General features: G+C 37.4%; 7 protein-coding genes across 7 annotated transcripts; 4 read left to right on the top strand and 3 right to left on the bottom strand.

Annotated features, from left to right (window-relative positions):
* Nucleotides 1-393: 393 nt before the first annotated feature.
* FDP41_000521 (uncharacterized protein) lies at nt 394-1,761 on the top strand (the record flags this gene model as incomplete). Its single annotated transcript, XM_044708710.1, has 1 exon — nt 394-1,761. The coding sequence occupies one exon, from the start codon at nt 394-396 to the stop codon at nt 1,759-1,761; it is 1,368 nt and encodes a 455-aa protein (XP_044569335.1).
* Nucleotides 1,762-2,342: 581 nt separating this feature from the next.
* On the top strand, nt 2,343-3,038 carry FDP41_000520 (uncharacterized protein; the record flags this gene model as incomplete). Its single annotated transcript, XM_044708699.1, has 1 exon — nt 2,343-3,038. The coding sequence occupies one exon, from the start codon at nt 2,343-2,345 to the stop codon at nt 3,036-3,038; it is 696 nt and encodes a 231-aa protein (XP_044569334.1).
* Nucleotides 3,039-3,967: 929 nt separating this feature from the next.
* FDP41_000519 (uncharacterized protein) lies at nt 3,968-5,659 on the bottom strand (the record flags this gene model as incomplete). The annotated part of the gene is made up of 2 exons (XM_044708687.1): nt 3,968-4,027; nt 4,076-5,659. 2 exons carry the CDS (start codon nt 5,657-5,659, stop codon nt 3,968-3,970), a joined length of 1,644 nt encoding a protein of 547 aa, XP_044569333.1.
* Nucleotides 5,660-5,729: 70 nt separating this feature from the next.
* Nucleotides 5,730-6,368, bottom strand: FDP41_000518 (uncharacterized protein; the record flags this gene model as incomplete). Its single annotated transcript, XM_044708676.1, has 1 exon — nt 5,730-6,368. The coding sequence occupies one exon, from the start codon at nt 6,366-6,368 to the stop codon at nt 5,730-5,732; it is 639 nt and encodes a 212-aa protein (XP_044569332.1).
* Nucleotides 6,369-6,378: 10 nt separating this feature from the next.
* On the bottom strand, nt 6,379-8,898 carry FDP41_000517 (uncharacterized protein; the record flags this gene model as incomplete). The annotated part of the gene is made up of 1 exon (XM_044708665.1): nt 6,379-8,898. One exon carries the CDS (start codon nt 8,896-8,898, stop codon nt 6,379-6,381), a length of 2,520 nt encoding a protein of 839 aa, XP_044569331.1.
* A 319-nt stretch (nt 8,899-9,217) lies between these two features.
* FDP41_000516 (uncharacterized protein) lies at nt 9,218-10,964 on the top strand (the record flags this gene model as incomplete). The annotated part of the gene is made up of 4 exons (XM_044708654.1): nt 9,218-9,521; nt 9,575-10,198; nt 10,342-10,776; nt 10,828-10,964. The coding sequence occupies 4 exons, from the start codon at nt 9,218-9,220 to the stop codon at nt 10,962-10,964; spliced, it is 1,500 nt and encodes a 499-aa protein (XP_044569330.1).
* Nucleotides 10,965-11,105: 141 nt separating this feature from the next.
* Nucleotides 11,106-13,346, top strand: FDP41_000515 (uncharacterized protein; the record flags this gene model as incomplete). The annotated part of the gene is made up of 3 exons (XM_044708643.1): nt 11,106-12,726; nt 12,873-12,965; nt 13,015-13,346. The coding sequence occupies 3 exons, from the start codon at nt 11,106-11,108 to the stop codon at nt 13,344-13,346; spliced, it is 2,046 nt and encodes a 681-aa protein (XP_044569329.1).
* Nucleotides 13,347-13,805: the final 459 nt, after the last annotated feature.

The raw sequence follows: 13,805 nt of genomic DNA, 5'->3' as shown, positions 1-13,805 counted from the left end.
GTCGCTCATGTTATGTACCAACTTTTAAAATGTCTTCTCTCTCAATTGGCATATCGAACAACAGCGACGGAAGGGCACACAAAACAAAATCTTGGTTGTTATTCTGGTTTGATTTTAACTTGTCCAACAAATACATCTGAAATTGTCAAGAAAGTGTATAGGAATTGTGCTTTGAAAGCCATTAACGAGTTTGTGAATCCTGAACTGACGATTGAGGATATATATTATTGAAGAGTTTGCACTTCTCAAATTCTTTAGTGATGCTTCAAATATGTCCCCCGAACCAACGCTTTATTCAGACATTGGTCATCTTACTCTTGATATTACAGTGGTAGAATATGATGAAAATGGAGAAAGTAAGATTACTTATATCGAAATGGAGAAGTTGGAGGCATGTCCATCATTCACAACATTATCAAATCAGAAACAGGACAAGATTCTTTTGAACTTATGAAAAAGTTGTTTGAGTCGGATACTTCAGGAACAGATAACGAAACTCAGCTGGCATGTGTTTCTCTACCAGAACCAAACATCATTGACGAACTAAAACCATGCGAGGAGAAGCTTAGCGAGGCCATGAACAATATTGTGACACCGTTATGCTTAATAATTCTTCAATGTGGTATTACAAGAGTACATTTTGCCGGTGCTATTACCAGCTGTCCTTATTTTGAGGCGTTGTTGGGAAAGTTGATCTCTGAGAAGGGTATTAATGCTACCATTGATAAGATTAGACCTTATTTAAAGGATCAATACAAGGGCATTCGAATAATGAAAGTGAAAACTACGTTTGAAAAATCCGGAAACAGTGCTTTGTTGGATGGAGTGGAACAACTAATCAACAGATCGCTTGCGACAAGCGATAGTGGTGGAATTTCATTTCACTTTTCTGTATCAATTCCAGCTCGCTATAAGAGTCAATATTATGTAGGGTTCTTAGGACTACAAATTTTTTTTTTAATTGGCTTATCTACTTCTCAGAAAGAACGGTTTTGCGTTTCTATTCGTACTGACGTAAATACTCTCTATGCCCTGCAAGATTTTGAAACCTTTATCATCAAATTCAGTCCTGTAGTAGATGTGACCAAAATTGAAACCATTACAACAGACAACTACTACGATCTTGGTATTAGCGAATTTGAAAGATTTTCAATGATTACTCTCTATGTTGACTATAATAACATTATTACGACCAATCCCAAATATCTTGTCCGAGGAGACGTTGATGAGAAATATGTTACACTGGAATTCTTTTATACTCTTGTAACCAGATATATGAAATCGGTTGTAAAAATCGAACGGGAAGGACGAATGGAACGCGTTCCTGTCAATGATGTCGTTCGAAGTGTATTGGATCATTCAGAATCAGATGAAACAACTTGGTATGGTTTAAATTATGAAACCAAGTTTGTTCTTCAACCATGCTCCAGCAATCGTCTTTCCAAGCAAGAGAAGGAAGATGAATCAAAAGGATTTGAAAAGTTTTTCAAAGCTATTGCTCCAACTCAAACACGCCATAGATATCAAAAAACACAGATTTTGTGTATCAATGTTGAAGATGATTTGAAGGTACAACAAGAGATAAAAAAGGCGTGTGTGAGCTGTGGGGCCTATTGTGATGAAATTCCTCAATTATTTGTCACGTCTGAAACGCTTGCCAGTTACAAAGAAAACCTGAACAAACCAGACTTAATTTGTGGCCCAATTTGTAAGTCTTGTAGAAATCAATATCGAAGAAACATTTATTATCACCATAAATAATATAAATTATTCAAAGTTCAAATAACAAGATTCGTTTTTTCTGTCATATTAATGGAGTAGCTGTTGTTCAAAAAAGAAAAGAATATTACGGAAATATTATTCGTCAGACAAGGTTTGTCATTCGCGCATAGTCAGAGTGTCTCGTAACCAGAGTTTTTGGGAGATCTGGACTTGTGCGGCTTGACGATGCTTAACATCTCCAATCGAGGGAGATCAATATCTTTGAAATGGCCCATGCTCAAAGGTTCTTGATTCAAATCAAATCTTCCATCACAAAGGAGACAATTTCATTTAAAATCAAGCCACCCATGGATAATGAATCATTCATAAAGGAATCTACTTTTATGATTAGAGATAATCTCAATGAAAATTGATTCGTGCATGTCGTTTCTTCTTTTAAGATCATAAACATTATTTGTTCATGGTCGATCCTAATCCAAATCATCATGGCCATTCTTGTTTGTATCATATATCTTGTCTTTCTCCATTTCTGTCCAAATCACCTTCCCTACTTGAACATGATCCTTTAAACACTGTCTCTTTTCATCAAGATTAAACGTGATTAAAAGAAACACATCAAAATGAAATTCAGCTACGTGACCTTTATGCCGAACAAACAATCGAAGGGAAAACGTCCTAAACCACTCACCATGGTCTCTTATTTTACAGACACTGCAAGAAACTCACTATCAGATCCATTTGATGGTTCCATGGACTTGTCGTTTCATTTCAATGTTGAAACTGAAATACCCTCTTCGCGTCGACATGTACCACCACCAGTGCACATTTCAATGAATCCTCTTCATCCTCCATCGCCTCAACCAAAACAGACCTCAAAACCTTTTCGTAGTGAACCAAAACCTATCCTATCGCCATCATCAGTACCTGTGTTGGAAAGTAATGACCATGGAAAAATACAAACCGTCTTGTGTCGATCTCGTCAATATCGAAAACCTAGTAATGATGCTCGTACAAAGGATTTTTGTTTTCGAGAAGGAGTGTCAATGAGTTCAAAAATCAGCAAGCCTCAACGTTGGACTGGAAACACACAGATCGAAACTACAACAACCATTGCATCGCCTCAAACGTATGATGAACGCCTCATGACAGCGCCAGCTTCTTTAAAAGCCAATGGTTGTCCAATAGTAGTTTCAAACACCTCATGCAGAGATTTTTCAGAGGCTGAAACGACGGTTTCGAGTTCAATGCCAAGAAAAGTGAGAACCTCCATATCCATATGCGAGTTGTTGAATCCTGAAGTTGAAAGATTATATTAAATTTATTAAATAAATTATTAAATAAGTTATAACACAATAATTGATATGACAATCTTCTCTGAGCAATGAACTTTGAGGTGACAACAATTTGAAAAGTTGAGTGAAAAACAGTCCAAGAATTTCTTGAACTGCCAAATGCTAAAGAGAAGTAATACTTTTAAAGAAAAGATGAAATCGAATTTTACAAATGTAAACAACAGTAAAATTAAGCCAGATACCCGCATACGTATGGAGGAGAAATGAGTGGGTCCAATAGAATCCTATAGCACCTTTGTCCAAATTTTGGCAGATCATGTTTTGGAACTAACAAGGGGTAGCGCATGGGGAACACAATAAATTAGGAGGACAAAATGGTTTTTTCTCCGGTGGCAAAAAATTGGCATTGTCAAAGAATATGGCTCTGTCAAAAACTTGAGAAGATCATCAATACTTGGGCTTTAACCAATATTTGATTGCTGTATCGTTGCACAATGCCGTCATATTTTTCTGCCTTAATATCCACAATTCCATGAAACAAACTTTTAGAATGGCTACGGCCATATCACGATGAATGCACCTCATCCCGTCCGATTTGAGAAGTTAAGCATCTTTGAGCTGCATCAGTACTGAGGTTGGAGACAACTTGGGAACCTGCAGTGCTGTAGCCTTTTTTCAAATCAATAGTCAAAACTTCGCAAGATTTATGAATAACGTTCTTACAATACCTGCGTTGAATATCGAAATTTGAATTTTGATGAATCAATTTCGATTCTCAAGTCACTGTGATGCAATTTGTGAATGCATTGGTTGGATCTCACCAAGCGGAATGGATCGAAAGTGGTAAATTGACCTATGGTAATGCAGTAGCAACCAGCTTAATAAGTCTTCTTTTTAAGGGAACAGTTACATTGGTGAGTATTATTTAAACTTTGCTCAGAGGGATATTGTAATTAATTTGCTTCATCATTCTTCACTTCGGAAGGTCCTTCTTCCTCATCAATAGTGGTACTCTATGATTGGTTTGCACCGTTCATTCAAGGGAAGAAATTTGGCCATACCTTTTGAATCAGTTCTTTGAGTTCATCTTCGGTGAAGATCATTCCTTCTCGTTTGACGATATCAATAGCTTGTTCAAAATCCATTCTTGCCTTTTCAAAATCCCTCTGATGAATCCATATCTGTCCTCGATTGAAATAAGCCAACTCCGATTGAGGACACAATTGCAGAGCATAATTCACATTCTTCATAGCCTGATCCCACTCATTGCGGGTCAAGTTCAATTCTGCTTTTAGGGAATACAGAGTGGCATGATGCACCTTCCAAGAGCGATAATGATCTTGTTCCTCTTGATCCGCATTCATATCATCCGTTTGCATTGACGACTGATCCATTCGTTGTTTTTCATCTAGTTCAAGAGCATTCTCAGCACGACGAAGTAAATCCCACACACACTGCTCACGTCCTTGAGTGGATGTCGAGTCTACTGACTTTTCTTCTTCTTCTGTGTGAAGGTACAACCACGCCAATTGAAGGAGTGCTTGAATATGATGAGGTGAATAGGAGAGAGCCTTTTCTAAATCTCGTAATGCCAAATCCTTTCGTTTGAATCGTTGATGCCAAAGTAAATTTCCTCTGTTGTAATAGAGCATGGAGATGGTATGAGAGGTGTGATTTGTGAGTGGTTCCTCATGGGAATAATCATGTTGAAATTGCTTAATTCCAAGATGAGCCCAATACAAGGCTTTTTCATATCGATGCAATTCGTAGCAGCAAGAACACAATTCGTTATATAAACTCAGAGGAATGGGTTTGTGTTGTTCAGTGAAGATTCGAAAAGCTTTTTCCAAATAGTTGTATGCTTTTTCTAGATTGTAACTTGGGGGATGAGAAGGATCCGCGCATAAATGTGCCACTCTTAGATAGTAAATCTCAATGTTTTCCAAGTTGGGGGAGAGTTGAAAAGCGCGTTCAAAATCTTGAATGGCTTTTACATTATCCTTGAATTGCGTGTAATATAATTTAGCTCTCTGTATGTAGCCATCGGAATAGTCTGGATTCAACTTTAAAACCATGTTAAAATCTTGCAATGCATTTTCCTTTTCATTTCGAGAACTATAATACAATCCTCTCACATAATAAGAGGCGAACGAATCTGGAGTCAACTCGATCAATCGAGAAGCATCTTCCACAGAATGTGTCAATAACGATCGTTGAAGATACGAGTCATATAAGATGGCTCGATCTTCCAATGAGAAAACTTCACCACGAAAGGCCTGTTGTTGCTGTTGACTTTCTTGCTCGAGTCGAATCTTTCGAGTGGTCAAGCAATCAATGATGCGAGAATAGAGTTCAATTGCAGTGGTTTGGTCATTACTCGCAAGAGCTTGTTTAGCGAGTTTTTGAAGAAGTTTTAACGAAGCGTATTCGTGCTCATTTTCTTTTGCGAAAACTGTTTCGTTTTTATGCGATTCCTGATGAAACTTTCGATATTTCTGTTCAAAGACCAATACCAAACATCCACTACACACTGTGCTCCACTTCTTCCACCCATTTTGAAGTAGTTGGTTTGTGAATGACTGATCATGATCGTAGTATTGGTGTGGAGTGAGCAAACCTTTGCCCAACTTTGCTATTTTTTTCATTTTTCTTAAAACACTCGAGAACGGACAAACAAGGCAAAAAGTCATTTTCTTTTTAGCAAGCAACAACACATTAAGCCATATCGCCAACAGAAGTCAAATCCTCGCCTCCATCCAATTCTTCCCATACTTGGGAGGTACCAACAGTATGACGATTTTCTCCAATGTTGTTGAAAATGGTTGGAACGTTGGCCATCAGTGGTGTTGATCCAACACTGGATTGGAATGTAAAATCATCTACTTCTGAAGAAATGTCATTCTCCGTGTCGAGTCCAGCTTCTTCGTCACTCGCAATCACTTCACCTGGATGAGAGAAAGAGGAGTCTCCTGGGAAGTATGAGTTATATTCTTGATAAGACGAGTTCGTAGTGTTGTTGGTAACGACATTATTGAATTGGTGTTCAAAGGTGTCAGGAATAGATGATGATTCTGAGATTTCTCCCATCAAATCGTTTTCAGTTGGATCTTCAAGATACTCATTCTCTTCTAACGGCTTTGAAAGAACGCTGCTATTGTGCTTTTCAATTTGCGGCGACCCATCATTGTGTTCTGCATGCACATTGTAAGGAAATAACATTACGTTCTTTCTGTTGAGGAAAAATGTATCTGTCATGACCTCTCTGTGATCGTCGGCAGAACTTATGGAATCTGTTTTAACTACAGCTCCTTGTTTGGTGTCTTTCTTGTTCTTTTTCTTTGGTTTTTCGGCCATAATCAAATTGTCAGCAACTTTTTGCCAACGGAAAATGTCTTCTTCCTTTTTCTTTTTCTTCTTTTGGTTTTTTAGTAATTTTTCTACTGTAGGTTTCTTGACTTGGGTTTCTTCTTTCTTGGTTTTTTTTGAAAATTTTCAACAATCCTAAACTTAGGGCAGTTTTTTCTGTTTTAGTCGATTCCTGCTTTGGTGGTAAAATAGGATTTGTTGGGGAGATTAAACCAGTCTTGGTCTCTTCCTTTGAATGATCTTCGTCATGATGCGTATGAGGAGAGGCAAATTGTGGTGATATGTGAGATGGAAATTCTGTTGTTTCTACATTCAAGTTGTCCTTCTTCTTTTTAGTGTCATCTGGCAAAGATTTGTTTTCAGCAGGGGGAGTAGAGGTGTGTAAGGGAGGGCTTTGTGAATCGTGATGATTTGCAGCCTCATTTGGAGAACCTGAATGATGAGGAGGAATAGATGGAATTTGTGGAGATGGTGACTTGATTGTTAGTGCATTCACAATACTCTTCCTAAAGAAATCCAGGCAGTACAATCGGTAAGCTTCGAAAAATATTTGGGAAATATTTGTTCCCAATCGTGTATCAAATTCCACAATATTGAGACGTTGATTTTTCTTGTTTTGAAAAAGTGGAACTGCCTTTTGATGAAAGTGATAATAATGTTTTGGTTTTTGAACTAGACCAACATTGGCCGTTGCATCCTCTACATTCCTTCTCAACAATGCTATTTGTTGTTTCGTAGATTTGTTCAATTCAATATGACCTGCAAGCATGAAATTACCTTGCGAAAAAAAGGTGGGATAGATAGAATTGATTTCTTTCATCCATGTCATTGCTGTATTTTCTAGAGAGCAAGAGGAATTTGTATAACTAAATACAAAAATAACCACTGTTGGTGCTATGGTTTGGTTTTGCTCTTGTTTTTGCTCCAATAACATTTGTTTGTAGAGAGCTTGACGAAGTGACAAAGCATGTCTAGAACCTGTGTGACACACTCGGAATATTATTTTTTTCTTTTCAGGAACTTGTGATATTGATTTCTCCAAATAGGTCTCAAAAAAATCCTCTTCATCAATAGAAATTAAATCTTCTAAATGAAAACCAGTGTTTAACAAGTCATGAGAAATACTACTGAGTTGGCTGACCTCATTCTTTTCAAAAAATACGTCCAAATGCCTTAAATAGTCAAAGCTTTGCTCCTCAATATACCATTCTGTAACTCGTTTGTTCTTTCTCAAATAATAATTTAGTTTGTTCGAATCTTGATCTAATATTTTAGATTTTGGTTGAGCTATTGGTTGTATTATCTTTTTACCTGTCGTTGCGCCATTTTGCTGTTGAGGAGGAACTGCAATTGCAGTGTCTTGTAAATGTAATTGTTGTTGAATGTGATGTTGAATATTTTGAATGCCAGATATAGAATCCTCGTTTGTTGAGGATGCAGATGCTTGTACATTCTTTCTTGAGCCCGATCGGGAAACTACTGCCAGGTTTTGTTGAGGAATTTGAAAGGACACTCCCAGATTTCCACTATTCGATTTGTGGTGATGATGTTTTGGTCTGCCTGACGAATGATGTTTGTTGTGGTGATGACTTCCAGGAGGGCTAACATCTCTCTGAGGTTTTGTCTGGCCATCTTCTTCTGTGTTAGGAGATGACGAGTTATTTGAAGATGTAGACGTCCTTGAGTGTGATGATCTCGGAGAGAGGTAATTATTATACACAAGAGGTATTTTAGGTTGTTTTTGCTCATTGCTCTCGGGTGACATATATTGTTGTTGTTGAGACATGTCTCCCATTGCTATTGCTGTTTGCTGTTGTGTTAATTCAGATGTTGCTAATTGACTTTTGTAATCCCATGGAATTTGATTTGTTGCCGTATTCAACCCATTATTTAGAGCTAATTTTAACTTGTTTTTGTGACTTAATGACTTGTTTCCTTCTGCATGGTGTGACACGCAACAAGGAGGAGCTTGTTTCTTCAAATGTTTTCCACTTGTATAATTTCTCAATAATTGATCCACCTCTTTCGGAAGCGAGCTCACTATGAGAATTGGAATTACAAGCCATTCATCAGCCGAAGAATGAGGTTGTTGTTTCGGTTCTGTTATTGATGGAGAAATGACAATGGGTGGAGGTGGTACATTGTTGTTGAACAATAAATGATTAGTCGTTGTGGATGATGACGGAGAAGTTGGAGGATAAAACTTGATGTCGGCATTGATGTGATCATTATTAATCATGGTGGTGATATTCAAACTAGTATTTGGTATGCTTGAATCACTCACACTTCTCCTCCTCGGATCGCCACTCTGTTGATGAGTTGATAATAATTCATTATTAGAATTGTTATTAAAAATTTCTAAATTATTATTATTTAGTAGTTGTACATTTGGTGATGTGAGGATGATGTTGTTGTTGTTATTATTACATTCCTTGTTGATATTATTTCTTACAGATGATGATGATAACAATGAAGCAGGTGGTTGGTCAGAAAAGCCCCGCTGCCTTGTTGAATTCATATCGCGGTTGGAAGCAGGCAAATTCGGAGTCATCAAACTGCTTCTGTTGTTATTGCTTTGAGAAATTCAATCTTGATAAGTGTGATGATGATGATGACGGACAAAGTGTTGGCGTTTTTCTAACGGATGAAAAGGAATATTGGATCAAAAACAGACGTTATATGAAAACAGAGAAGGAATTTGCGCTGACCCACTCGATCGAGCAAGCTTCTGATCCACTTGGTCTCTCAGCGCAGTTCAGACCAAGCCTGACGTCCTTCTTCATCATGAGGGTAACTTGTTGTTCCTTGAAATTGCATGTCCATCTTCTCTTATAAAAATGTCCTTCTTCAAAAAGTTCATCAAGCGTGGAGATGCCATCACTGTCGAACATGATCAACCATCAACGCTCACCTCCAACAACACTTCCTATGAACATCATCAGCAGAATGGTCATCAAAAAACTACACTAATTCCGACAGCCTCTCACTCGGTTTCGGAGGCAGATTTCAGCTTCTCAACTCTCGCAATCTGTTCAGACCGCAAGGTTGAAAAGGTGAGCGATATTGCACCTCCCATTCACTTATCCACCACTTATTCGATGGATTCTGACGTTTCTGATGGCATGATTTATTCTCGAGTTCGTAAGTGTCACATTTCAATTTCACAGACAAAAAGTTTCACAAAATAATTCAAGATAACAAAACACGTAGTCGTTTGGAGGCTGTCATTGCAAATCTCGAAGGATCTAATGATTTCAAAAGTGTTACATTTTCAAGTGGTCAAGCTGCAACCTCAACGTTACTTTTTACATTAAGGCCAAAAAGAATTTTCAAGAGAATGGTTGAAAACTCGGAAGGAGGATCATCGGAGGATGAAGCTGGTTATGCAGGCACCAAGGATTCAATGGCCACGTTGCGAGCCTTTGCAAATTTCTATTGTGGACTTGTCAAGAAGGAACTTCTTCCGAAAATTCCAATCACCATGGACGAGGAAGGCAAGAAGGTCGATGAGATTATTGAAGATCATGTCATGAAAGTGGTGGACCTTAGAAAAATTGAAGAAGAGGTGGACATGGAACAAGTCATGCAAAAACAAGACCTATCTTCGAATTCAAAAGGATTATATAAGGGAGATGTCATTTGGTTGGAGACACCCCTTAATCCTACCTGCGATTTGACTGATATTGAATATTATGTCAAAATTGCTCATCAAATGGGTGCTCTTGTGGTGGTGGATTCCACCTTTGCATCACCTGCATTGCAGCAACCATTAATGATTGGTGCTGATTTTGCTCTTCATAGTACGACCAAGTTTATGGGTAAGTTGAAAAAACTCACAGCAAAACTGAAATGCATCGTTATCACTTTTAAATTCATGTAATTGTTTTTTATATATTGAATATATATTATTATATTATTATATTATCATATATTATTATATCTATAAACTCGCTAAAATCAGGAGGTCACTCGGACTGTCTAGGAGGTTGTGTCACGACCAAATCAAATGGCTATGCTTCAAGTTTGAAATCAAATCGATCTATATTGGGATGTGTGATGGGCAATCTGGAAGCTTATTTATTGTTACGTTCATTGAGAACTCTTCAAGTGCGAGTTTTACATCAATCCCAAACCGCTGAGGTGGTTGCAAAATGGTTACAGAGTCAAATTGGAAATGAAGAAACAAACATGCAAGTCATTCGAGTACATTATCCAAATCTTGAGCCCTTTAGTGAACAAGACACAACAGAGAAAAAGAAATTATCGAATTATGAAATTTGTCAAAAACAAATGAATGGGAAAGGTCCTGGAATTTTGAGCTTTGAATTGAAAACTGTCGAAGGATCAAGAACATTACCGACCTTGTTGGAAATTATTGAACATGCAACATCTTTGGGTAAGTGTTTTGAAACCATTGATATACCAAATCTATTGCCAACATTTACAGGTGGTGTGGAATCCTGTATTGATTACAGACATCAATGGGATAAAAGTACAAGCTCTACTCTTTTACGATTGAGCATTGGGTTAGAGTCTCCAAAAGATCTTATTGCAGATCTTAAAACAGCTTTATTGAAATTGTAAAAATAAAAGTGACTTGGAATTCTAAGTAGTGAACAAACAGTTCATCATTTGTTGACATACTAACAAACTCCTTTTTTGAGTCTCAACTTTTTGCACAATCATGAGCTAAACTTTATCAGACAAAAAAATAGACTTTTCGAAATGACTCGGTGGATAGTGGCACAACGAAACTCTCTCTTCACATTGTTTCTTCCTCTCCTGACACTTGTCTCTTACACCCTTGCATTTGACATTTTGTCTCGTCGTCCACCTCACAATCGAGAACATCAATACACTTTGGATGAGTTGGCTCCTTCTCCCTACTATTCCAAAACTTCCTACCTAATTCCTAGTTATATAGTGACAAACGTCACCATCAGCTATGGACATTTTGATGTTCTTGCTATTGGGGAAGTGGGTTCAATGTTTGAAGTATATGCATGTTCCACAAATGCTTGGACAATTTCTTGCTCTCAACTCGCGACTTCAGTTTCTTCGAAAGCCTATCGACAACAATTTTATAATGAAAAGAATGTTCCTCTTTTCATTGTTTTCAGAAACACAGATTCCACACAGAATGCTCTCATTAAGGAACTTTTTGTGAACAGAGTTTCAGAACAAAGATTCATGGACAATGTTTTTTCACTGACAATTCCGTTGAATGCAGATCATTTCTTTCAAGTGAAAGACCTATTGCAGTCTTCCAATAGAATTTGCAACATGACGATCATACCCAATATATTCGATGCCACGGTGCCGTTCACATTACAACTCGATGCAGGTTTCAATCAAAATCAAACAGTGGAACAGACTCAAAAACTTTCACTCAAGACACTTTCAGACAGCTCTTCATTTATGTACAAACCAAGCAAAGATGTTGTTTATCCGATCACACCTGTGACAAGAATTCGTTGCATTCAATCATCTGGTGATGTCTGTCACATGGCCGTAAACTTGATTCAATACGATGAAGCACCACCGCTTAACCAAACTATTTTGGGAGCTATCCTTGGAGGAACATTGTTATTTGTTGGTTTTATTGTCATTGTGATCTTTGTCGTGATTGTTTGTGTTTGTTGTTACTGTTGTTGTACGGTAATTCCAAATCGGAGGTTTTTAAAAGAAATTGAATCCAAAAAGAGAAATCAAAGAATTCAGGAACATTATCCTCACACAAGTTTACATTTACTTTCGGAGCATGACAAACATGAGCAAGATGAAATGAATCACTTGCGCGCAGAGAAGGCATGTCCACATCGTGATCTGTCACAAACAGATCCTAGTCTTCCAATTAAGGTTGATTCTTTGGAAACAGGGAACTCATTCATGAAGGTGAACAATCAAAAAGAGCAATCACAAACTCCAAACAAGCAAAATTCACAAGAAAACGCATCAGATTTTCCGGTGGACACAGTGATTGATTCATTTGAATCGATGAGAATTCGAACTTCACAACAACCACTCCTACCTAACAGTGTCGACACAAAATCTCAATCAAACAACAACTCAACAGCTTCAAAGAGTTCCCAGAATCATAATCAAGATTCAAACATGTTCAATGGGCGATACAAATGCATTAGAAAAATTGGAGAAGGATCATTTGGAAAATGTTATTTGTGTGAAGACACAAAAAGAGAGAACATGCAAGTTGCCATCAAATTAATCCCTGTTAACGAGAATGATTTGGGAAACTTTTTAAAGGAATGTTCAAAAATGATTGGGATTAATCACAAGAACTTGGTGAAGGTTTATGAATTTTTTCATGAAAAAGTTAAATTGTTTGGTAATTGTGATGAAGTATTACAAATTAGGTGATTTGGAAATGTGCTCCAAAAAAAGTGTCATTACCAACACCATGCTTTTATCACTCATTCAACAACTTGGTGAGGCATTGGATTGTTTACACAACACACAAGGTCTTCCTCATAGAGATAATAAAGCCAAAGAATAATTTCGTGGAGGAATTCGATCCAGAACGAAATCAAATTGAAGTTATTCTAGGGGATTATGGAGAGAGCAAATGTAAGTTTTACAATTTTATTATTCTACTAACTATTCTTACTGGAAAAAGATTTGTTTGAATGCGGTAGCAACAGCCCATTGAAGGGAACCATGGGTTATATGGCACCAGAAGTATTCTCCTACTTGCAGTATGGAACAGCAACAGATGTTTTTTCTCTCGGGGTGACATTATATCAAGTCGTTTGTGGATCTGGTAAAATCTCAACGATTGTTGCAAGTTTGATGCTAAATGAAATTAAAATGATGGAAGAAATTTCAAATAATTTCAAAGACAAGGGCGTGGATCAAAAAATAGCCGATTTCATATTGTCCATGCTTTGTGTGAATCCAGAACAAAGACCATCTGTTCTAGCTATTAAGAATTTTGGAAAGAGAGTTTGAGTTCAAGCCAAAATATATAACCGCTGCTGAACATTCTTATACACCGAATCCAGACAGGATTCTTGTTGAGTGCAAAAGTGTCACCAGTCTGCATTCTTGTCGTTAGAGTTAGTGGCATTTGATAACAAAGACTTGTATTTCTGAATATAGGGAAGATAACTTGGTGTTTTTCTTGAATGCATCAGAATGAACCTCCAATTTAAGAAAGAAGACATGATGATGCATTTGAAAAAAGAGATGTAAGTGTATTCGTCACCACACTTTGGATGCATTGGCTCCTTCTTCCTACTATTCCAAAACATTCTATCTCAAACAACCAAATAATTATGTGGCAACAGATATCACCATCAGCTATGGACATTTGATGTTCTTGATGTTGAGAAGTGGGTTCAATGTTTGAAGTATATGCATGTTCCACAAGTGTTAATTTGCAAAATGCTTGGACAGCTTTTTGCTCTC

The sequence above is a fragment of the Naegleria fowleri genome (assembly GCF_008403515.1).
Source record: "Naegleria fowleri strain ATCC 30894 chromosome Unknown tig2, whole genome shotgun sequence".
NCBI classification, from domain to species: domain Eukaryota; phylum Heterolobosea; class Eutetramitea; order Acrasida; family Naegleriidae; genus Naegleria; species Naegleria fowleri.
This window is presented reverse-complemented; position numbering and strand designations above follow the sequence as displayed.